Source organism: Hippocampus comes, unplaced genomic scaffold (assembly GCF_001891065.2).
Source record: "Hippocampus comes isolate QL1 unplaced genomic scaffold, H_comes_QL1_v1.1 scaffold261, whole genome shotgun sequence".
In the NCBI taxonomy this organism is placed as follows: domain Eukaryota; kingdom Metazoa; phylum Chordata; class Actinopteri; order Syngnathiformes; family Syngnathidae; genus Hippocampus; species Hippocampus comes.
This window is the reverse complement of record NW_017805824.1, coordinates 5557530-5583843: the sequence shown is the minus strand read 5'-3', so window position 1 is coordinate 5583843 and position 26314 is coordinate 5557530. Positions and strand designations below refer to the sequence as shown.

At 41.6% G+C, this 26314-nt stretch overlaps 1 protein-coding gene across 1 annotated transcript; it reads right to left on the bottom strand.

The window, feature by feature from the left end:
• Positions 1 to 5187: 5187 nt before the first annotated feature.
• LOC109525735 (zinc finger protein 236-like) lies at positions 5188 to 22190 on the bottom strand. Its single transcript, XM_019886476.1, has 9 exons — positions 21696 to 22190; positions 20725 to 20928; positions 19023 to 19931; positions 17237 to 17371; positions 14165 to 15167; positions 12213 to 12418; positions 10099 to 11162; positions 8212 to 8455; positions 5188 to 6954 (listed from the first exon to the last, which is right to left on the bottom strand). Exons 1-9 carry the CDS (start codon positions 21778 to 21780, stop codon positions 5627 to 5629), a joined length of 5178 nt encoding a protein of 1725 aa, XP_019742035.1. The 5' UTR covers positions 21781 to 22190; the 3' UTR covers positions 5188 to 5626.
• Between the last annotated feature and the right edge of the window lie 4124 nt (positions 22191 to 26314).

Here is a 26314-nt window from a genome sequence, read left to right as displayed (position 1 = left end):
CTTGGCTTGTTGAACAGGAACCAACCAGGCATGGACATTCTTTATTCCATCCATCCATGCATTATGTGAACCGCTTTATCCTACTCGGCACGCGGGCGTGCCGGAGGCAGGGTACTCTCTGAACTGGTTGCCAGCCAATCACAGCGGTCACACAGACAAACAACCATTCTTGCTCGCAATCACACCTCGGGATAATTTAGAGCAGTCAATCAACCTACGATGCGTGTTTCTGGAATGTGGGACGAAACCTGAGTTCCTGGAGGAAACCGTTGCAGGAACAGGAAGGCCTCGGCCAGATTGGAACTCACGACCTCTACAATGTGAGGCGGACGTGCTAACCATTCTCTACCGTGCCCCCGGACAGTCTTTATATGTTGATTAAATGATTTTAACCACAGAAGTTAAATCAAAGGTGATATGGATTGGACCCAATGTTGGTAATTTCGTAACTGAGCACAAGCAGATCTACAAGAGGGAGGGCTCCGCTGCAATGGCAGTTGAATTGGGGAATTGTCACACTACAATCTCAATATGGCGGAAGCACATCTACGTTGTGAAATGGGCACTTGGAGACCACCAGTCCGCCATCCCCACCCAGCTCATTGCATTCATGTGCCCTTGCCATAGCTGTGACGGACAGTGGAATGATTTAAAAATATATCATAATTAGAGGTGGAGGTGTCAAATCCACATCCAGAAAGTTAAAAACCCTAGTAGAGTTTCGCTTGAGCCAAAGGTGATTCAACTTAACCAGCAGGTATGGGAGCACATTTATCTGCTGGTTGAGAAGCCCCACCTGTGGCTAAAGCCAATCTGGGGCAGCGGTTTTACTTTCTGGACCTAGACATCTTTTGACACCTCTGATAATAATGATGATATTAATAATCATCATCAGAATAATGTGTTCAATTAATTGATTCTACAATCTACAATGATTCGGAGGGTTTGATGCCCGCTGTTCACATGCCCAATGAAATTCACCAAAATCATGTTAAACCAGTATTTGCACGTGGTCTGAGTGGGCTTCATTTTATACCAACTTTCTGCCACCAAATTGATGCCACCTCATTGCGCCAATATGCCCAACTAGGCAGAGACTGGTCTGCCAATTTGGCAAAGTGGCAGGAAGCCTTGTGCTGATATTTGGGGAAAAAAAAAAAAGGATACGCCAGCATCTTTACCAAGACACGGGTGCACTGCCTACAAAAATAGGGTCCTATATCAAGGCTTTTTGTTTAAGGAGCATTGTTGCGAATCAATGACTTCATTTGAGGAGCAATTTACTCATTTTGTGGAGCAAGGTTGTGCAGTTTAATCCCAAAGACAATCAAAAAAATCCGGGGGCCGGGGGGTTGAATGCAGGGCCTCAGCTGTCTAATATTTCAGCATTCAAGTATTGCACAGAATAATTGTGGATGCAGGAATAGCTGTTACGATTTCATGACTGTCCATGTTTTATGTTACGTGTATTGTTACATTATTTTTGTCATTTCATGTTAACTGTTCTGTAAAGCGCTATGTTCCAGCTACAACTGTTGTGAACGCGTCTACGTCAGAAAAGGCACGCTGCTATGCGCTTTTGGGGCTGCACAAATTCTCCCATTGACTTAGGAGTATCAGTTACGCATCTTCATGAAATGTAATAACTCTGGTTGGAGTGGCATTTAAATGAAGACACCCCCTGTCAAATCTGGCGGCTTTGAAGCGCCTTTCCTTTTGCGGGCTCAGGAGTCTGTACAGTACTACGTTCTAGCGCCACTTGATGGCGAAACAACATATTGCATGTTTTGATTCAATGAACCGCTTCAGTGGTCCGCTGTGTGACAGCTGCGTGACCGAGCGGCTTCTGACTCATGCTGTGGTGGCTTGGAGTTTGTCTGGAGGCCCAGCTCACAACAACTGCACAGCCACCTGATGTGAAATCCGGTTATCTTGTACTGCTTTTTGTATTAGCACTCTACTGCAAGTCATGTTTGCAGTGGGTGAAAATGTCTCAACATCATCTGCACCCATCTTTTGGCTATTTCCCTTCACCACATAACATGCTTTGTATTTGTCACATCCTCCTTCTATGTCTTAGCGACTGCATCTCATCATCCATCGCATCGGATCATTGCCTTGCGTTGGACGAGGTTATGGCATCACTGCACGTTAAGGGCATGTTAGACATGAAACTATAAAAAATCATTACAGACTTATTCAGGGATATATGCTGGTTTCTTTCTCTTAGGGGAAGGATACCGTGAACACCAAATAGCAAAGCTATTTTTGACATAACCAATAAGTAGTCCCTCCTCACACTTGGGAGTCTAGTTTCTTTTTGCCCCGTTTATAAGGAAAACACTTTGAAACAAACTTCTGCATCTGAGAGAGATAAGGCAATTTCCCTGTTAGTATTTGGGAGTTAGTCTGTTTGGTTCATTGTTCTCACAACAGGTGCTGCCTGGACTGCAGAGGTCCATAACGTCTTTGGTAAACCAGGCTCAATTAGCATGCTTCTCACCATGTCAAATAGCACGTCGGTTGCTTTCAGCATTTTGATTTGGCTAATATGGTGCTGATGTCTCATGTTTGATGTTATTTTTAGTTCACAAACAGTGGTAGTTTTTACGCAGAAACTTTGCTCCGTTTTCAGATCTGTTACCAGAATAATCATCGATAAATGACATTGTAAAGTGATGTCCGCCAGTTGACAAGGGCTCAATTGGTCCCACTACGTCTGCATGGGCCATGTCCGGTGCAGTTTTGTCCCTCGCATCAGGTTCCCTACTTTGTGAAGAAATGTCCACTGAGTGTCCAGGTCACACCGTAATGTCCCTTCATCCCTTTTACCCTTGATCAGCATGCCATCTTCAACTCTTGCAATCTTTGAATAGCATCATAATTGCAGTGACCCATGATCACATGGTACGTTTTTGCATACAGCGTCACATTGTGCCGTGTCTGTTGTTGCCCATAAGGCACACCTCCTCGTCCCCCTTTGTTCTACTACTCTGTTGCATCTTGTGCCGTCAGCCGATCCCACGCAGGGTGTCTCGTCCTGGAAACTGTCGTCAAACGCTTTGAACTTCCTCACATCAGTTATGATGTCGACCATCAGACCTGTTTCTTTGATGATGCGCCCCATATTGTTGTCAACCTTGTGTAATCCTTGTCATCTGAACCTTTGCTTGCGTTTTCCGACTAAGTTGTATGCCGCTTTTGCACAAACTGCATCACTGCTTATGTTGACACTCTCTCACATTGTGTCCTTGTCATCCACATCTAAAGGACACCACGTCCGCACTTTCTGTTTGCTTACTTGGACTTGCGCCTTCATGACATTGTCCTCAGAGGCTATCTTTTCTGTGTCTTTCTGGCACCATAGTTTTGTCTTGAAGTCAGTAACGCTAATTGCCACATCACTCAGTTAGACAGTGAATGGTTGGAAAGATTCAGGCAATCCCTTTAACACCTTTGACACAAGCAATCCGTCGCTCAATGTCTCAGCGGCTTTTCGGAGTGCCATGATTGCCGTCTAAAATAATGGGTGACAATTCTCATTGTTAGACTCCTGGAGCTATGTCAGCGCCGTGTAGAGGATGACAATGAGTGGCTTGCCTGTGCCCTCATAGTAGTTCCTCAATATTTGCAGTGTCTTTCATCTCACATCAGCCACCTCTCGCATCACCAACAAACCATTGTCATCCAAAATTGTACCACCTCCGCATATGGTTCCACATTTTTTGCTTCGATGCCGGCTGTTTCATCATGCTCGTCATCTACTTCATTTTCAGCAAGGTTGTACAAAATAATGTCTTTGAGCCCTTGTCATCTGACCCCAAAACTTGGTCTTCCACAGTTCACATTTTTTTCTCATCCCCGTCAAAAAGGACTCTACTCCAGCGGCTCCTCGTCTCAGTCGGCCGCTAACTCATTGCACTCGCCATTGGCTTCCTCGCAGTTATACTCGCCAGAATCACAGTGCGTTGCGGCTTCTTTCTGATGGGGAGCCAAACCCTCAAATTTGTTTCATGTGCTTTTGCAGCACCGCCGTGAGGCGTGTCCCTTATTTCCAGATCTGAAAGGTGGCAACCCTATCTCTGACAGTGTTTAAGACATAAGAACTTTGATGTAACAAACATACAGTGTGTGCGATACAAGGGCAACACATAATTTGAGAGCACATAGCTTAACACCGTGCTATTGGAAAATACGGAATAGCCAACTAGTGGAGGATTTATTTCAAATAAAGCCTCAGAGTTTTTTCCATCCCTTGTTACCGCTTTAAATGTGGTCAAATGCACAAGCATTCTTTTGGAACCATGATGTGATCTTTTGTCACCATCAAGTGGACAGTCACAAGGGATTCTGAAATTTACAACAGCCGAATAATAAGAAGAAACTGACATTATTGCTCAACTTATTTTTTAAATACTATTTACATAATGTTGCCATACATGATGGAGTTCAGCGTCAACTGCCTCCAATGCTCCAATTGTCCTGGTCGGTCGATGCCGACTTTCAGCAACAGCCTCGCTTGGCTCATTGCCACCTCGTCTCCCCTTCAGGCGGGAGAGTGAGGGCCTGTATGCCTGCTTGTTTCTCACTCTCAAGCCCGTCATCCTTTCCTGCCGTGTCCTCTTTCTGAAAACAAGTGCCGTTCTTTCTGTGCAGCTCTCAACTTGCTTTTCTTCAGCTCTCTGAACACTGTCACCTGGTTGCCTCATTGTTATTCATCTTAATGGTGGAGAAATAGGAAATGCCTTTTTTTCCCTTCATTTTGAACGATAGCTAAAAAGCCAGAGAGAGACAGATAATATTTCAGCAACACAATCTACAAAAAAACGGGTATTTTTTTATAGGCTATTGTTGCCGGCTTGCTTGGTTGTGTTGTGCTCAGGTGAATTGACTTCAAATAGAGTGGCCACCATGGATCACAGTGAGGATTGATCTCCAAATGATGATAATATGGCACATTGGCGACATTACCAAAAACTGGACATCCCTCTAAAAAGGATGAAAAGATGAGAAAATTGTTGACTGACTGACAGCAACATTGAAGGAGCTGCGGGGATTGTCTGGCAAAGTACTGGGTGTTTAGTACATGTGACAATTATCTCCCATCTTGATATGCCTGGGCTATTTGATAGGGTGGCAAGGAACCCTCATCTAACAAAAAGGGTGGACACTTGAAAGCTCCCAAAATGCTTGTCGGGAATAATACTTTATTGATCCAGGAGGTAATTTTGGTGTCCACTAGAAGCAATCATAAACATACAGAGTAGTATTAAAGCAAGCAAACATACAGTTATGACGCACATTAATTGGCCATAGGCAAGTGTTAAAAAAATAATTTGTAATTTTTAGAATGCAATATCAAGCAAGTACAATTTAAATGTAGTTGTAAAAGTAACAACAAAAAGATCTGCATCATGTATTTGCTTAATGTGCAATAAGGTTATTGGACCGCAAGGTGCAATGACAATTATTGTTCTGACTTGAGTAAAATTGTAATTGATTTGAGGCTTTGTAATGACCTGATGTGACACATTAAATTTGATTGTATTGTATTGATAGTGATTTCTCAGTTTACTGCAACCCTTAAAACTTCCTGAACTTGTCAGAAGGTTTCCTTGCAGTTCATTTAAAGTCCTGCAGCATCATTGATTTCTGTTTTATTTGCCAAAGTGCACTTGTGTTTCTTAATCTCATACTTATCATAAAATCTTTTATCGCACACACTGCAACTGAATGGTTTCTCACCCGTATGTCTTTTAGAGTGTCTTGTCATGGTGCCTCTTTGAGAGAATCTTTGACCACACACCGAGCAGGAAAACTCTTTTTCCCCAGTGTGTGTTCTCATGTGTTTAAGCAACCCCGAGCGGTCAGTGAAACTTAAGTCGCAGACTGAACATGCAAAAGGTTTCTCTCCGGTGTGTGTTCTTGTGTGCGTTGTTAAATTCCCCTTTAAAGAGAATGTTTTGCCACAAATTGAGCAGGCAAAAGGTTTCTCACCAGTATGTGTTCTTTTGTGTTGAAGCAACCCTGAATGATCAATGAAACTTAAATTGCAGATCGAGCAAACAAAAGGCTTCTCTCCGGTATGGGTTCTTGTGTGTGTTATTAAGCTTCCCTTTATAGTGAATCTTTTCCCACACAGTGAACAGGCAAAAGGTTTCTCCCCCGTGTGTTTTCTTGAGTGGCGAACTAATCCTGATCGAATACTGAAACTTATGTTGCATACTGAGCAAGCATAAGGTTTCTCTCCTGTGTGTATTCTCATGTGTTTGACCAAGGATGAACGAAGACTGAAAGTCACGTTGCAGACTGAGCAGAGGTAAGGTTTCTCGCCGGTATGAATCCTTGTGTGTGTTGTCAGTTGGCCCTTCTGAGTGAATCTTTTACCACAGACTGAGCAGGTGTATCGTTTCTCCCCAGTGTGTGTTCTCATGTGATTAACCAAGGAAGAACGGACACTGAAGCTTAAGTTGCAGACTGAGCACGAATAGGGTTTCTCTCCAGTGTGTGTTCTCATGTGTACTTTCAAAGTATACTTGGCATCAAAACTTTTCCCACACTGAGAGCATTCCCAACGTTTGCCGTCAGTGTGACATGTAACATCCCCTTTTGCGCGTTCATCATCAGAGTCAGGTGAATGTGACGTTGTGTTGTCACTATCTGATTGGGGAGCTAAGATGTCTGCTTGTGATCCTTTACGGTGGTCTCCATCACCTTCATCTTCATCATCACCTTCAACCTTCACAATGACACAATTGAAGGGCAACATGGTGACATCTTCCTCCTCCTCTTCTCCTTTAATGTCGGGGGGCATCTCATTCTCATTTTCGTAAATGCATGGGGGCTCTGGGTTCTCCTCTTCCTCTTTAATGCAGCGGGGCACTCGCTCCTCTTCCTCGTGAAAGTAAGAGGGGTCTTGCACCTGCTGCTCAGCAGGAAGATCTTCACAGATGACTGCAAGACACATATTGTGAAGATGTCAAGAAGAGCAGGCACCATTATGAAATTCAAACAGGGTTTCTACGGGACCGTATTTAACTAATGAAGAGTTGGGGGACTTGAGTCACATGATTTGACTCAGTCCAATTTAAGTTTAGTTGCCAATTTTTGAATTTAGGACTTGCTTGGTTAAAACTTAGAACTCGACTTAAGGTTCCTACTTGCTTGACCCAATTAATGACTAGACTCAATTTATTACTTGAATCTGTTTTTTTTTTTTTTTTTTTTTTGTTACAAGTCTAGCGTTTACACTAACGTGCAGACAGCCATGGAAAACTTTACCGTGAGTGACCACCTTTGTTTCTTCAGTTTTGTGTTTATTGTAAATGGCGTGTATAAAAAAAAAGTTTTGTTTGTTTGTTTGTTTCTTTCTTTCTTTTTGTCACTCCAAGCTGTTGTTGCATGCAAAACTGGCATGCAAAATTTTTGAGAAAACAACGAACGTCACCTAGCGAAAGGCTATCATACAGTAAAGGCAGACATGCTAATCAAACATAGTACCGATGTTTCGGTGGATTATAAATCTTCAAACAGCATACTGGGAGCAGTTCAGGGTGTTGGATATTCTTCAATGATAACTATTAACGAAGACATGGGAAACAACAGTGTTTATGTGAAGCACTCTCCAGAATCAAGCGAACTGACGGCGATGTTTGTGGCTCACAACCATAGCAGCAGTTTCGCTCCCGGTTAAAACGAGACCAGTCTCTTCGTCGATCGCTTTTCTTTAGGGTGGGCGTCAAATTGCTGTTTTGTAATGATTTTGGGGAGTCTAGAGATTTTACGCCCTTTGCCTCCGACTATTACAGCCAACAATGACACACGTACAAGAAGTGACATATTGCAAATGACGCTCTGTTAGTGGGGGTTCCCTTTAAATATGTACGCCGGAAATGCATTGCGGGAGATGCAGAAACGCCGAACCCCTCTATAGTCCCTCCTCACTGCTCTGTTGTTCGCCTAATCTCTTCGAAATGGTCTCTGGTAGAAGGCGTAACATGTGAACAGGGCAGTGAGGACCGAGGTAACAATAAAGAAGTGAGATTTGGTCAATATACTGTAATCCTAAACATCAGAATGACCACATAAGTGGTCACACGTGTTCCCGCACGTTCAACTTTGTGAATGAATAATCATTTACAAAAAATAAAAAAGTGGAATGTTGTTAAAAAGACAAAGTATTAATTAAACATTTAAAAGAAGTGAACAAACCTGTTCCGTGGAACACAGCATGAGGCTTCTTGAAAACAACGTCCGATAGTTGACGTTGCTGCTCGTCCTCTTCTTTTGTTCGACAAAGTGCTTCGTCGTAGTCATCGTTCACTCTTTTTGCACACATTTTGACACAATAATAAAACACTTGGCACTGACTCTTGATCTCTGCGTAGCGATGCGCTGCGAACAAACGCGTCTCTTTGTTCGCAGCTAGCAAACAAGGCTTTTGTGAGAAGTACACTCAGACCACTTTATACGGATTTGACGATTCACTAAATTTTGTTTTACTTCGCTAAAGTAGTGATGGGGCATTCTGTGTCAACCTTTAAGCCTATTCTGTTTGAATGTGAGAAGTATTATTAAGTGAAGCTCGTGCGGAAACACCAAACGTATGCGGAAGTAGAACTGTAGCCGAAGTTGGACGGCAACGCTACTTGGACAAACAATGCGTCAACTCACGAAATAAACAATTTGACGTATCTTTGAGTGCGTGTTCCACACTTTAGTCTCCACGTAAACACTTTGAGATTAACAAAGAAGAATAACTTTAATTTTGCTTTTTAATTCGTATGTCAATTATGCCTAACTGATCTCAAATTACTGTGCCTTGTAATGTTACTGCTTTATCTCTTTTTTTTGTCTAGTTTTGTGTTTCTTCTTGTATTGTATTGCATTGTTTATAAATTTTGTGACACGCTAATGGTGTGTTTGTAAATGTTTAGGAATCAAAGTTGCAATAAAGATGCTTTTGGAATGTATTAGCGAATGGGCAATTCCAAAATCAATGAAAAACATCTTCCAAAATCAAAGAAAAACATCAGTTAGCCTTCACAAAAACAATTAATAGCTGTTCTGTTTAGACTTTATTATTAGCTATTCTGCAGGTAAAGTCCGCAAGCTAGAGAGACCTACAGTATGTCAGCATACACTCGTCAATGACGTCAGTAAGGAAGAGTGGAGTCGTATTCGTTTGAAACAGTGCTGTTCCTGTGTTGGAAATGAAGCTCATTTTCATCTCTCCTTAACCTGAATATATAATCCAACAAAGGTGAAGGAGGCATAGGGGTTAGGATATTTGACTTTCCAAAAAGGCCCCAGTCATGGGCAAATGTGGTCCAGGGGCCACATTCGGCCCTCCCACAATCTCTGTGGCACTTCCTGTCAGCACTTATTTTTGAAACCATGTTCACACCACGACTTAGCAGACAGATGCTAACGATCACCACACATTAACACGTACATTCAAGAACGTCACATAAAACACTCATAACAAAACATTGTGGTGAAAAGAGACAATAGCGTGCCTACTCCTAACTATGTGTTTGCATGGACATGAATTAGACTGAGCCGACATTTTGGCAAATGACGCATACTATCACGCAAACTCATGGTTGCACGCTACCCTCGGATGCCCTGAAAAAAACAGAATTTCTATTGTAAATTAGTTCATTGATAGGACACATTCCCATATTTTGTTACAACCATTTATTGTGGAAAACGGATAGAGTGTCAGTCTTTTTTTAATGTCTTCTTTTCACCAATGCATTTTAATGGGCACCCATTATACGTGGCTTTTCACTGTTCCTGAGCTGTCCCGGTGCCGATTCACTGAACCCGGTCTGAGATGAAAGCAAATTGGTTAGGATGCTCAGGAAGAAGCTGGGAAGCAGCAGGGCTCAAGCCTGCTACAGGGAGCATCTTTTTTGCTGCCAGTGCACTGTACAAAGACATTCACACCACAGACCCTGATCACCGTGTAGTGTTTTGTTTTTAAATTCAGGATCATGTATACACTCATCCATCATTGCCACAAGCAATCAAACTAGATGTGTTTGTTAATTAGTCAAAGTTTCTTCACAGTTTGCTTAAAATCTTGCAGCTTTATTGATTGCTGCTCTTTGCCCCAGCACACTTGTGTCTTTTAACATGATACTTGACATAGAATTTTTTGTCACATACACTGCAACTGAACGGTCTCTCACCAGTATGTATTCTTGTGTGTGAAATTAAATTCTGCTTTTGAGAAAATCTTTGGCCACACACTAAGCAGCAAAATGGTCTCTCACCAGTATGTGTTCTTGTGTGTTGAATCAATCCTGTACGATACCTAAAGCTTATGTTACAGACTGAGCAGGTGAAAGGTTTCTCTCCAGTGTGCGTTCTTGTATGTGATCTTAAATTTCCCTTGACAGAAAATCTCTTACCACAAACTGAGCAGACAAAAGGCTTCTCTCCAGTGTGTGTTCTTGTGTGTGTTCCTAAACTTGAACGATTCCCGAAACTTAAGTTGCAGACGGAACATGTAAAAGGTTTATCTCCTGTGTGTGTTCTTGTGTGCTTAATTAAACTTCCCCTTTGTGTGAATCTCTTACCACAAACTGAGCAGACAAAAGGTCTCTCCCCACTGTGTGTTCTTGTGTGTTCAACCAATCCTGATCTATGAGTGAAACTTAAGTTGCAGACTGAGCAGGAAAAAGGTTTCTCTCCTGTGTGTGTTCTCAAGTGCCGGTTCAGATTATGCCCGGCAGCAAAGGTTTTCCCACAATGAGAGCACTTCAACCGTTTGCTGTCAGTGTGATATGTCATATCACCTTTCGAGCGTTCATTGTCAGTGTCAGAAGTAAAAGAGGTTGTGTCGTCACTGTCTGATAGTGGCGCTATGAGGCTGTCTGTCTGTGATCCACCACACTGGTTTCCATCACCTTCTGTTGGCATGTGTTGACTTGAGCTGCTGCATGGAGGCTCTTGCACAGCTCCTCCATTTTGCTCACTTGGGCCTTTGTCTTCATCCTCTTCAGTATTCACAGGGACGATAGCAAATGGCATATTGGTGACATTATCCTCCTCTTCCTCTTTAACATACCGGTGGTGGTGCGTTGGCTCCCCTTCATCTTTAATGTGGGAGAACTGTGGCTCCTGGTGCTTGAGGCGAAGATCTTCACTGATGTCTGTAGGACACAAGAAGACAAACAGATGGTTTGGTAAAGTCCAGCTTTTTCCATCAAGACACATTATGATGTGGATTATTATTTAGACGTGTTTTAGACAGGTTTAGGGACAATGACCTGAACATGAAGTATTATGAAACTCAAGAATTCTGAATCCTCGTCTTTCTCTGACTCTGGCACCAGTCCATTTTTGCAGATTTTCTGGAGCTTTTTGGGGTCGCATTTCACACATAAATTGTTTACAGGAGCTTTAGGTCAGGTTTAATAACCATAAATTAAAGAGAGAGATATAATATGCGGAATTAATCATCAGACTGAACATTGCCTAATATTCAGGCCAACAGTGTAGCTTAAGTCGACAAAACAGACAGAATCTAAGAATAACCACGCACTCGTGAGGATATAGCGGTTCAGATCATTTATGGATGGCTATTTAGTCTGTATTATTTTAGTGTCCCGTTTATTTATTTGAGCAGTGTTTACAACTAAAGTTCATCATTATTTCAAATAATAATTATATCATGCTTTTTAGTGTATTATTGTGTGTGCTTCTGAGAAGTGTGCTCCCGCGCATGTGTATTTTATTACACACATGCGTGTATTTTATTATCGCTCACTCAGGTCTTCATCCTCCCTCCACCTCTCTATACCCTCTGCGTGTCTCAGTACAATGGGGTGCAGAGCCTTCAGCCGCTCTGCCCCCAAACTCTGGAACTCACTTCCACCCAATATTCGTAACATTGATTCTCTTCCCACATTCAAAACCCAGCTCAAAACCCACCTATTCAGACTTGCTTATTCCACTTAAATTTATCTCTTTTTATTTATAATTTTATCTGTGGTTTTATTGTTTGCTCTTGCCTGTAAAGTGTCCTTGAGTGTTGTGAAAGGCGCTTACAAATAAAATGTATTATTATTATTCTTATTATTATTAAAATTGGCCCCCGTCTTCCCCAGTTCCAAAGTCCTATCTGTGCCCATGACCAGCAGGACCATTGTTAAAAAATAAACAACTTAACTGACAGAAAGAAGTGACAAGGACAAACATACCTGCTCTGTGTAATTCATCTTGGGGCTTCTTGAAAACAGAGTCCAATATTTGACGTTGTCGCTCGTTCTCCTGTTTTGTTCGTGAAAGTTCCTCCTCATACTCTGCTATTGTTCCTTGAAACACTGTAATTACTTCCTCAACAGCCGCATTTAGTCGCTGGTTCAGCAGGGCTCTCAGCATTTCTACTTTACACATTTTCACAGTGCTTTACCCTCGCGCTTGCGTTCAGCTTCGCGACGTGTTGATCACTTCTGCGTCGCTTTGTTAGCAACTAGCAAGCTAAGCTATCTCCAGAAGCTTCAGCGTGCCCCAAAAAGATGAGTTTATGATGTCGGCGGTGATTGTGTTTTTAGTCTAGTCAAATAGTGAAGTGACGTACTGTTCCGAGACTTCACTACGTTCAGTTGTAATCCAGAAAGATATATTCAGTGAAACAACAGGTCAAGCCATGTAACGTTTTTGAGATATGTGACGACACTTTCACAAATCACTTCGCCCACTGAGGCCAAATCTCATTTGTCAAAAGTGGACCCTCTCGGTCTTAGACACGTTTACCAGTGATCCCATTGAAGAGGGCAACGAAAGTGCGACGTACTGTATGCGATACAGATGGAGAAATGAGACGGCCGTCCTCGAGTCGTCATTTCATGGCGACGACAATTAATGATGACGTAACGTCATTGACAGTGTTATTCACATTACACCTTAAATTCGTTTCAGGTGAAATTAAATCAAACTCACATTTGATCAACACTTTTAATCTTCAAAACTCCGATCATGAATGGATACATATGTATGCACAGCTACAAATACAAACTTAATTTTAATCTGTACGACTGTATAGTATTTCATGTTTTCGGGGGTCTCAAATTCAACGTGTGTGTCTGCTGGAGATAGACTGGATGTGACTGGGCCAAGTATTCCAGTGTTTAAGCACCGCCAAAGATGAGCTATCGAGACACATCAATGGTTTACATTCTACAGTACAGTACTGTATATGAATTACCTAATGTGCATAATACTGTGAAACCAGCCTCCAAAATTCTAAGTCTTTCTTTACTACACTGTAACTATTTATTGTTAGCTACTTAGCTGACGTGTAAAAGTCGTGCAAAGGGCAGGGCCCAGGAGGCTGTGGCCTGGGCCTCCACCTGTGGGAGTGGGGTGAGGAAGAACATGCAAACTCCACCAACTGTATGCTGGTGTTGGGTTGTTATGCCAACACAAAGGGATTGTTTTGACGACCGGTACTCAATGTGTTAGTGAGGGTACACATAGCTTTAATGACTCACATTGTACTTAACATGGTCTTACTGTGTAGTACGTAGTACAGTACATAGCTCGAAAAATTCAAACATAGCCTTGATACAGCACACACAGACAACAATGGTATTAAAAAATAATAGCTTAGATTTGCGAAGAGCCTTTCAAGGGACCCAGGGATGGTAAAACAATAAATTGTCGTCTGTAAAGTAGAAGTGTGTCTCACCCAGCACAATTTTTTCTTTTTATTATTTTGCTTTGCTCCTGAAATGCAAACAACTGAGGACAAACCTTCCAAAATTTTATTTAACCTTTTTGCAACAGAGATGTAAACATTTTTTCCATTTTCATATGTAACCAATACGATTCATATTGAATAACATTCTTGATAACTGACAACTATATGAAATGTAATATAATTCTCGCAACAGTATATCATCGTATATTATATAGACTGTGCTAAACAAAATCAGAATGAAAACAGGCATTTTTTCAGTGTGGGCAGCAGTCAAAAAACAAATATTTGAATGTTCACAGATTCATATAACATCCATCAGGTGAACCAATAATGGGTATGGGTCGGTACTATTTGACTATTTCGCTTTTAATTCACGGACACAAAAACAATTTTACAACCAAGAAAATCTGAAAGTTCCAAGTTCACAATGTATTTTAAGTCCAGCAGCTTCATTTACCACTGATCTTTTCACCAGCACACTTATGTTTCGTAACCAAATACTTTTGAGAAAAGCTTTTATCACACACACTGCAACTGTATGGTTTCTCACCAGTATGTGTTCTCATGTGTTTAACCAAATTTGAACGTTCACTGAAACTTAAGGTGCAGACTGAGCAAGAAAAAGGTTTTTCTCCAGTGTGTGTTCTTGTGTGTATGTTTAAATGAGCCTTACGAGCGAATCGTTTCTCGCAAACTGAGCAGGCAAATGGTTTCTCACCGGTGTGTCTTCTTGCGTGTATGTTTAGATGTGCCTTACGGGCAAATTGTTTACCACAAACTGAACAGTCAAATGGTTTCTCTCCAGTGTGTGTTCTTGTGTGTGTTCTTAAATGTCCCTTTATAGAAAATCTTTTACCACAAAATAAACAGGCAAAAGGTTTCTCTCCAGTGTGTGTTCTCATGTGCTTGCCCAAATTTGAACGTTCACTGAAACTTAAAGAGCAAACTGAGCAGACAAAGGCTTTTTCCCCAGTGTGTGTTCTTGTGTGTGCTATTAAATGTGCCTTCTGAGTGAATATTTTACCACAGAGTGAGCAGGAAAAGGGTTTCTCTCCAGTGTGTATTCTCATGTGTACTTTCAAACCCCACTTTGAACCAAATGTTTTCCCACACTGCGAGCACTTCCATTGTGCATCATCACCTTCAGAATGCTCATCGTCACTGTCCGGCAGTGCCGCTAAAAGCCTGTCTGCTTGTGATCCTCCACAGTGGTCTCTATCGCTTTCTTTATCGTCATCATCTTCACTCTTCACAATGACTGTCAATGGAAAGTTGTTGATATCTTCCTCCTCCTCTTCCTCTTTAATGGTGAGGGGCAATGGCTCCTCTTCTTCCTTAATGTCGGGTAGCTCTAGCTCCTCTTCCTCTTTTGTGTGAGGAGGCTCAAGCTCCTCCCGCTCCATCCTGGAGCCCCACTTCTGCTGCTCAGCATCAAGACCTTCTTCACTGGCATCTGGAGGACAGGAAGACAAACAGAAATGGTTTGTGAAGCTTTGTCCCTTCAAGTCTCATGTCGTGACTTTGATGTTCTGATGTTGTGAGGTAGCATTCTTCGTGTTACAAGTAGCTCTGCTAACGGTCTGCTTTTTTTTTTGTCAATTTGTAATTACCCACCCTTTTATCATTTAATGTTAATTTTGCGTTGTGTAGAACTGTTTTAGAGTGTTTTCATCGCTTTTGCCATGACATTCTTTGGCGGCAAGTTTTGTTGTGCGTTGGCAGCCTGTTTATTACATCTACCAGTACATGTATTGTATATTACTTTCTCCCTTATTTTACACTTCTCACCCTTTTTGCATCCTGCTAGGCCTTTGCACGATTGCAGCACTTTGGCCGTGGCACTTTCTTGAACAGAGAATATTGGCCCCGTTGGAATTTTCACCACTTAGCTACAATGCTACACCTATGGGGAGCTTAGCTGCAGCATGGATCCGCTCAGAATGAATCCCAGCGAAGATAAGGAGAAAGATGAGACCCGGCATATGGCATAAAGTACAGCAATGTGAAGTATGAAACAAGACTAAATGGTACAGGACAGTTGAAGCATTCCTTCTATTGTGTGTTACTAACGGACAAACTTACAGCTGTTACAAAAATACAGTTGTTTGTTTGCATTCATACTCACCTTGTAACTAATATTAATGCCTTCATGCATGCTGTGATCGTGAGATTACAATTTCGGAATCTTGAGGGGAAAATGAAGCTTCATGAAGCACTTGTGATATTTTCTACTCCTCTAGATCAGTGTTTCTTAAATGGGTACATGTAAAGTCACTTTTGGGGGTACGTGAGATTTTTAAATATATTTAAAAAGTAGCCTCATTGCAAAAAAAAAAGCTGTATCACAGCAGTTGCGTCCCTACCACCAAGACAGACAATAATCCTCAGTGAAGCACAAGTATTTTGCGCCTTTTTTTTTTTTTGATACCATATTTTCACGACAATAAGGCACACTTAAAAGTCTTAAATTTTCTCCAAAATGGACGGGGCAGATACTAATTTGGGTCACTTTATTTATGCACTGAGTTCCAAAATCAATGAATGCTATTGTGTGACTTTGATGAAGGGTCTGCTTCAATGGCTGATGTGCCGACACACTCCTTATATACAGGAAAGGCAAACATAACTGAGGACGGCATGTAGACATCAGAATAAATCCAGCAGAAACTGTAGGTGAGGAGGATAGATCAAAGAGATGTCCTAAATAGTTGTAAAGCAAAGATCACAACACCACCTGGAAGGAGAGTAGCCAACTTCGAAGGGACACAGTGAGAACCAAACGGTCAAAGTGTTCATCACCATCATCATTACAAGTTTAGTTTGAGTGAATGCCTAACTCAGTCGACTATTGTGCACCATCCATTGACTGTGAAAGAACACATGTGCGCTAAGAGTTGCCATAATTTCACTGCCACAAAATTTGAATGAGCAGACATGAACAGGTGTCCTCTCAGGCTGGCACAAATTAATCTGGTGGTGATTATGGTAAACCCATATCAATTGGATCCTGAGAAGCAGTTCATGTGATCAAGGTTGAAATACTATGTTGTACCCATTCATGTGACATTAGTGAGGGCCGTGGCTTTCGTCAGAGACTCAGGAAGTGAAGGAAGTACTGCAACATTCAAATCTTACTCGCAGTTTTGAGACTGTGAACTTCCCCTTTAGTCTGTCAGCTAGTTGAGCTGAAACATCCGCACAACATCTTTCTTGAAACCAATTTACCTCTTCTTTGCCACTAGCACTTCACACATTTAAACTACGACCATACAGAAGAAGGCTAAAATCATCTTTCCACCATTACCCGTTTTCAAAAAATTTTGCTCTACTTTGGTCATGTGACTCAGGAACGCTTGTTAACTTGTGGTGCGATTATCGCTCAGGGTTTTGCCACGCCGAAGGTGGCCGGGTGTTCAACTTAAGAAATGGGGATTAAGGAGTAAACACAGTAATTTTGTTAATAATTGTACTTACTACATGGCCTGTACTAACTAAACACAAGAGAATCAAAAGTGAACAAACCTGCATAATGAAGCAGGACTTGCGGCTTCTTGAATTCAGCGTCCAGTAGTTGTGGTTGTCGCTCGTTCTCTTCTTCGGCTCGAGAAAGCTCCTCGTAATTTTCTTTCACATTTTTTGCACACATTTCACAGGATAATTACAACACTTTGCACGCACTTTTGATGTCTTCTGAGATGTGTTGATAAGTTGTTCGCAGCGAACAAGCTACGGTAAAATAAGCTAAGCTATGTCCCAAGATGCGTGAACGTGCACCAAAGAGGACTGTTTCTGGACACGAAGATTTTATTAAAGTTGTTTTACACCGGTTAAGTACTAATGGGACACACTGTGTGTAAACTTCAGTCCGTTCACAGCTAATTCAGGGAAGAAGCGCGTTTGTAGTAAGTGCGTGCGGTTGAGCAAAACGTAAACGGAAGTAGAAGCGGAAATCAAACGGAAACTCTACTTGGACAAACTTCGTGCCACTGTCACGCACATGGGAGTCTGTTTAAAGAAGCTATGACTTGTGTTGACGACAAACGTCGTGTGAGAACCATGACTGGAAGGAAAATGCTTCAAAATAAACCCGCCCTTTTATTAACCCTGAAGTAGGTTCCTCACTCTCTCTCTCTGAATGTTCATCTTTTTGTAAAAAAATAAAATAAAATAAAATAAAAAAAATAGAAGGTTCAATAAGTATTGAGCCTTACACAGTCGGGTCTATGCATGTAAAAGTTTAGAGAAGGTCATATTAACCTGTGAATATGATTGGTAAAGTGCATTTAATTACATTCACGCATCCAATTACAGTTACGCATCCACTAACGACATCAGTTTCCTCTGTAAATCGACCATCTAAAATGGGGAAGAAGAAAGTTTTGTTGGCTTAGGTCACATGTGTCAAAAGTTAAGGCCTGGGGGCCAGATCTGGCCTGCCACATCATTTTAGGTGGCCTGTGAAATCAAATCAACCATGTCAACTTCCATGATTCTTGCTAAAGTCTGAACCAAAATTTCAAATTGTCATATGGATCTGGCCTGCCACATCATTTTAGGTGGCCCGTGAAATCAAATCAACCATGTCAACTTCCATGATTCTTGCTAAAGTCTGAACCAAAATTTCAAATTGTCATATGTAAGCCAAAATAACAATGTTTAAACAAGGCATTATCCTTGACGTCGGATTTCAAAACTAGTTATCCATCAATTTGCTGTTTGCTGTGCATGTAACATATGGAGGTGGTTAAACATTCATATGGTTTCACAAAATTCAGTCATAACGACCCTCCAAGGGCAACCGTAACTACAATGTGGCTCGTGACAAAAATGAATTTGAAAAAAAAAGACTCAGAAATACTCTTATTTGCTCATTACTATGACCATCCTATTCCCTCTTGTTGCCTCAAATTTAGTTATATACCTACGTGTTTTCTCGAAAACACCCACTTTCGTGACACGTTATTTTTGTACCTTTTATTTCATGAAGGAGGGAGTGTCAGTCATCTCGCGTAGGACTAGCATTGTAGCAGTGTAGTCTAGCTATAATATTAACATTATGACCTCTTATCTACATCCACATTGATTTATGAATGTGAATTCTTCTTCATATCCAGATTATTAAATTAGCACATTAGAAACATTGTTATAATAGAGGTTAAGTTTGACCATTTAACAATGACTGATGGGAATGAAAAATGATCAATTCTGACTTGAGTAAATCCATTTACTTGTATTTTATTCGGAGCACAAATAAATTCTTCCATCTTACCAGAACCACTCAAATGTGGGTGACCTGAGCTTGGCAATCAAAGTTTCTTCACAGTTTCATTGCTGCTGCTCTTCTCACCAGCACACGTGTGTTTGTTCATTTGATATTTGTAAGTGAATTGTTTATCACACACACTGCAATGAAATGGTTTCTCACCAGTGTGACTTCTAATGTGTGTTGTCAAATTGCTACTTTGAGTGAATTTTTTGCCACAAAGTGAGCAAGAAAAGGGTTTCTCCCCAGTGTGTGTTTTCATGTGTTGAGCCAATGCTGAACGTACACTGAAACTTAAGTTGCAGTCTGAACAGGCAAAAGGTTTCTCTCCGGTGTGTGTTCTTGTGTGTGTTATTAAATTGCAACGCTTACTGAAACTTAAGGGGCAGAATGAACAGGCAAAGCGTTTCCCCCCAGTGTGTATATTTAAATCTGCCTTCTGACTGAATCTTTTACCACAGTCTGAGCACCTGTAAGGTTTCTCTCCGGTGTGTGTTCTTGTGTGTCTTTTCAACGATGACTTGTTGAAAAAGGTTTTGTCACACTGAGAACATTTCACGCGTTTGTTGTCAGTGTGACATGTCATATCACCTTTGGAGTGTTCATCATCAGTATCAGAAGAGTGTGACATCATGTCGTCACAATCTGATAGTGGCGCTAAGAAGACACCTGCTTTTGATCCTGCACAGTGGATTCCATCACCTTCTGTTGTCATCGGTTGACTTGAACTGCTGCTTGGCGGCTCCCTCCCTTTGTTCTCCTCACTCTGACCTTCATCTTCATCATCTTTAATCTCCACAGGTACAACAGTCAATGACAACTTGGCGATATCTTCTTCCTGTTCTTCTTCTTTAATGAGGTGAAGCTTAGGTTCCTCTTCATCTTTCATTTGTTGGGGCTCCGGCTGCTGTCGCCCCACCCTGAAAGTCCAGTCCTGCTGCTCAAGATGAAGATCTTCATCGACGATTGCAAGACACAACAAGACAAACACAAAGGGTATGGAAAAGTCAAGCTTTGCGCTATATTATTACATACATACATACATACATACATACATACATAACATACATACATGCATACATACATACATACATATACATTTGTTGAACCGCTTTATCCTCACAAAGGTCGCAGGACATGCTGGAGCCTATCCCAGCTGTCTTCGGGCAGTAGGCGAGGGATGCCCTGAACCGGTTGCCAGCCAATCGTAGGGCACACACAGACGAAGAACCATCCGTGCTCACACTTACACCTAGGGACAATTTAGAGTGTTCAATCAGCCTGCCATGCATGTTTTTGGAATGTGGGAGGAAACCGTAGTACCCAGAGAAAACCCACAAAGGCACGGGGAGAACATGCAAACTCCACACAGGAAGGCCGGAGCTGGGATCAAACCCAATACATTTGCACTGTGAGGTCGACGCACTAACCACTCGACCACTGGGCCGCCCGCTAGATATATACTTTTCAGTTTCATTATTTGGCCTTTCCCCCTTTTCAAAGGTCTTCAAATATGTTAGGTTTTTAATTATTTTTCAGGCTTGAAAAGATTTGTTTTTTGCCCCATGTCACGTGACTGAGACGATGATTTGAGAGAGGCACAAGCAGATGTGCCTGGTTTCCAACATAAAACTTCTATCAGACTCTGATAAACAATCAAATATTTTTGTTCTGTGTCTGCACGGCCCAGTGCCAACTATGGACTTGACACATGCTCTATCAGAACCCCATCGGATTAAACAATCACCTGCTTCGCCTTTATCTTCACTCTTTCCAGTGACAACAGTCAAGGGATGCTTGGTGATATCAGTCTCCTCCTCATCCTCCTCCTGTTTAATGGCGACAGTCTTTGGCACCTTTTCTACTGTCAAGTGAGGTGGCTGTGGCTTCTGCTGCTCCACCCTGAAGCTCCACTCCTGCTGCTCAGGACGAAGATATTTTTTACTGATGTCTGAAAGGTAAACGAAGACAAATAAACATGGTTTTGCAAAGTCAAGCTTTGCTCAGTCAAATTTCATGTTGTGACATTGATGTGCGTTACTGTTTATACATGTTTGGGGATATATTTATAAGAATATACAGCGTTCTGAGACACAAGAATTGAAGTTACTTTCACGCTTCAGAACTTCAGTCATGGGAAGTACACAACCAATGTTCAGGATGTCAGCTCTAATAGTGTCTGGTCCGCAGACCTGAGGCAGGTGCGTAGGGGCAGAGGAGCTCAGAGAGATAAGTTGGGGCTAGGCCATTTAAAGATTTGAAAACAAATAATAGGATCTTAAAAAGAACTCTAAAATGTACAGGGAGCCAGTGAACGGATAACAGAGTAGGAGTGATGTGCTTCCTCTTCCGATTGATGACTCCACAAAGTAAAGTGCATTACAGTAATCCAGCCGGGATGTGACGAGCGACCAGACCGGGTGTTCCCCTCCTCTTGCCCAAAAGTCACCTGAAAAGTGTCCCGCTCACCCGTATGGATAATTGCCATACAAAATGTACGGACGGCTTAAGAGTTCAGGGAGAACCTCCACCAAAACCTCCAAAGTGGTCTTCAAACAAGGTCATATGATGCGATGTTCGATTTGGCGAATGGGGAATCAATTAAACTAATCAACACAGCAATGTTGGAAAATATCTTTTTAAGTAGATATGCTGTGACGATCTACTTTTTCCTAAATAAAGTATACCTATATAAGCGAAAGGAAGAAATGAACAAACCTGGATTGCGTGTCACGTCTTGGGGCTTCTTGAAAAAAGCGTTCAGTTCCCCGTCTTGCTCTGCTTTCACCCTTTTTGCGCACATTTCACCAGGTCAAAACGCTTCACTCTCGCTTGATCTCCGCTGAGTACAGTACAACGTTGCTATCAAACGCGACTCTGTGTTAGCACACAGCAGGCTAAGCGTCCTAAGACGCTTCAACGTGCACCAAAACAAGATTATATAGGCTCGCAGACGTATTACTTTATTTCGTAGTACTACTACTGTGTCGACGCTTGAGTTCGTTCAATGCAAATTTAGGATTATTATTATATTATTTAATGAAGCACGTGTGGTTACATAAAACATACACGGAAGCGGAAGCAGATGTTTTACGGCAAAGCACTTGGACAAACATCTATTCAACGCCTTTCCATACGAAAATTCCCCAAGTCAGCTGAGATAACTTCCAACTTTCCGATGACTCTCAAAAGGATCGATCGTCAATAAATATGTGGTACACGCACACACACGCACGCGCGCACGCACGCACACACACACACACACACACACACACACACACACACACACACACACACACACACACACACACACACACGCTGCCGCAGAAGCACTGCATACCTGGCTCATTCATGTCAGAGCTGAACGAATCAACAGGTAGGACCATTAAACAGGATGTATTTACCGCCGCTGTGATACTGATACTGTACGCGCTTTTCTACGAAACAAAAACATGTAGCTTCTCCTCCCTGATAACAAAATCCACATATTACCAGTATTAATGTTAGAACACCAGTTTAAATTGTAACAGAACATGTGTTGATAGAATTCAATTTGTTACAAAAATATATCAATAATAGACTTAGTGATAAATTAATTACTACGATTTACATTTTATTCAGGATCACAAATGCTCTCATTTTTTTTTTCCATTTTACCATAATCATTCAAACACTCTAATCTTGTTAGACAGACAATGCTTGCAAGGTTTACTTTTTGCTGCTTCATTTGCTGCTTCTTCTCACCAGCCCACTTGTCTTTGTTCATCTGATACAAGAAAATTGTTCATGACACACACACACATTGCAACTAAATGATTTCTCATCATGTGTCTTCTACTGTGTCTTGTCAAATTGCGACTCACAGAGAAATTTTTCCCACACACCGAGCAGGAACAGTATCTCTTGCCAGTGTGTGTTCTCATGTGCAAAAGCATTCCTGAGTGATCACTCAAACCAAACTGAAGCTGCAGAGAGAGCAGGCATAAGGTTTCTCTCTGGTTGGGGTTCTTAAATGCACTATCTGAGTGAATCTTTGATGACAAATTAAGAAGGCAAAAGGTTTTATTTCCAGTGTGTGTTATCAAGTGTGTTTATGGTTTTTCCAATTGTCCCTTCTGAGTGAACTGCTTACTGCACACCGAAAAGAAAAGTCTCAGTGTGTGCTCTTGTGTATATGTTCAAATCTCCCTTATTAGTGAATCTTTTACAGCAATCTGAGCACCTGAAAGGTTTCTCCCCAGTATGATTTCTCAAGTGTACATTCAAAACCTACTTTTAACTGAATGTTTTCTCACACTACGAGCATTTCCAGCAATTTATGTCTGTGAAATGTCATATCACCTTTAGAGTGTTTATCATTTGTATCAGAAGAGTGTGACGTTATGTCAGCACTATCAGAAGGTGGAAACAAGAGGTTGTCTGCTTGGGACCCTGCACAGTAGTCTCCATTACCTTCTTCTTCTTCATCATCATCTTCACTCCTTACAATGACACCAATGAATGGAAACTTGCTGTTATCAGCCGCCTGCTTTTCCTCTTCAATTTTCGGGGGGCTTTGGCTCCTGCTGCTCCACAATGGAGTTCCAGTTCTGGTGCTCAGGTTGAAGGTCTTCTTCATCTACGTTGTGGAGGGGATTTGTCCATGTCCTTATGGCCCTCCTTGGACACAGGTTCTTTTATTTCTCTATAAGGTGGAATAAAGACCCAACACCATGCCATCTTTTCTGCAGTTTATCACAACACAATACGAATCGATTCGGGCTTCTGAAAGTTTCAGATTTCGTTAGGAAGCGCCGGAACAATCCAGTCACAAGTATATATAGAGACAATATGATAATGAGAGGCGGGCAGTTACGTCTTCATGCAAATCCCGGAAACAAAGAAATTAACATGCCATCTGACCCGGTATAGCTGGAAAAAGTTGGAAGTGGTGGAGTGAGACCAGATCACCACTACCCTCTATTGTCTTCGGTCTGAGCTTTGATGGGATGGCAGCAACACAGATACTTGAGATAACAGTCCCTCTTTTGATGTTAAACGTGACCTCTAGAGGGTTCCTAAAAATGGTAGAGGTGAAGGGGGCACTGAAGATGATTGCAATCACAGTAAGTAGGAAATACCTTCAACAGCATACTACATTCTTTCTTTCAAGTGTTTGAACAGATCCAGCAACAGAGAGGGGCTAGAAAATCACAGAAAGGAATAAATTCCTGAACATCTACACCAGGGGTCCCAACACACACACACACACACACACACACACACACGCTGCCGCAGAAGCACTGCATACCTGGCTCATTCATGTCAGAGCTGAACGAATCAACAGGTAGGACCATTAAACAGGATGTATTTACCGCCGCTGTGATACTGATACTGTACGCGCTTTTCTACGAAACAAAAACATGTAGCTTCTCCTCCCTGATAACAAAATCCACATATTACCAGTATTAATGTTAGAACACCAGTTTAAATTGTAACAGAACATGTGTTGATAGAATTCAATTTGTTACAAAAATATATCAATAATAGACTTAGTGATAAATTAATTACTACGATTTACATTTTATTCAGGATCACAAATGCTCTCATTTTTTTTTTCCATTTTACCATAATCATTCAAACACTCTAATCTTGTTAGACAGACAATGCTTGCAAGGTTTACTTTTTGCTGCTTCATTTGCTGCTTCTTCTCACCAGCCCACTTGTCTTTGTTCATCTGATACAAGAAAATTGTTCATGACACACACACACATTGCAACTAAATGATTTCTCATCATGTGTCTTCTACTGTGTCTTGTCAAATTGCGACTCACAGAGAAATTTTTCCCACACACCGAGCAGGAACAGTATCTCTTGCCAGTGTGTGTTCTCATGTGCAAAAGCATTCCTGAGTGATCACTCAAACCAAACTGAAGCTGCAGAGAGAGCAGGCATAAGGTTTCTCTCTGGTTGGGGTTCTTAAATGCACTATCTGAGTGAATCTTTGATGACAAATTAAGAAGGCAAAAGGTTTTATTTCCAGTGTGTGTTATCAAGTGTGTTTATGGTTTTTCCAATTGTCCCTTCTGAGTGAACTGCTTACTGCACACCGAAAAGAAAAGTCTCAGTGTGTGCTCTTGTGTATATGTTCAAATCTCCCTTATTAGTGAATCTTTTACAGCAATCTGAGCACCTGAAAGGTTTCTCCCCAGTATGATTTCTCAAGTGTACATTCAAAACCTACTTTTAACTGAATGTTTTCTCACACTACGAGCATTTCCAGCAATTTATGTCTGTGAAATGTCATATCACCTTTAGAGTGTTTATCATTTGTATCAGAAGAGTGTGACGTTATGTCAGCACTATCAGAAGGTGGAAACAAGAGGTTGTCTGCTTGGGACCCTGCACAGTAGTCTCCATTACCTTCTTCTTCTTCATCATCATCTTCACTCCTTACAATGACACCAATGAATGGAAACTTGCTGTTATCAGCCGCCTGCTTTTCCTCTTCAATTTTCGGGGGGCTTTGGCTCCTGCTGCTCCACAATGGAGTTCCAGTTCTGGTGCTCAGGTTGAAGGTCTTCTTCATCTACGTTGTGGAGGGGATTTGTCCATGTCCTTATGGCCCTCCTTGGACACAGGTTCTTTTATTTCTCTATAAGGTGGAATAAAGACCCAACACCATGCCATCTTTTCTGCAGTTTATCACAACACAATACGAATCGATTCGGGCTTCTGAAAGTTTCAGATTTCGTTAGGAAGCGCCGGAACAATCCAGTCACAAGTATATATAGAGACAATATGATAATGAGAGGCGGGCAGTTACGTCTTCATGCAAATCCCGGAAACAAAGAAATTAACATGCCATCTGACCCGGTATAGCTGGAAAAAGTTGGAAGTGGTGGAGTGAGACCAGATCACCACTACCCTCTATTGTCTTCGGTCTGAGCTTTGATGGGATGGCAGCAACACAGATACTTGAGATAACAGTCCCTCTTTTGATGTTAAACGTGACCTCTAGAGGGTTCCTAAAAATGGTAGAGGTGAAGGGGGCACTGAAGATGATTGCAATCACAGTAAGTAGGAAATACCTTCAACAGCATACTACATTCTTTCTTTCAAGTGTTTGAACAGATCCAGCAACAGAGAGGGGCTAGAAAATCACAGAAAGGAATAAATTCCTGAACATCTACACCAGGGGTCCCCAACCGCCGGTCCGCGGACCGGTACCGGTTCGCAGGGCATTTGGTGCCGGGCCGCACAGAAAGAAATTGCCTTAATTCCGTTTTATTTATTTCGGAATACGAAAGATGTTTTATTTTGAAAAATATACCCGATGCTCCGTTACATCTGTCTGT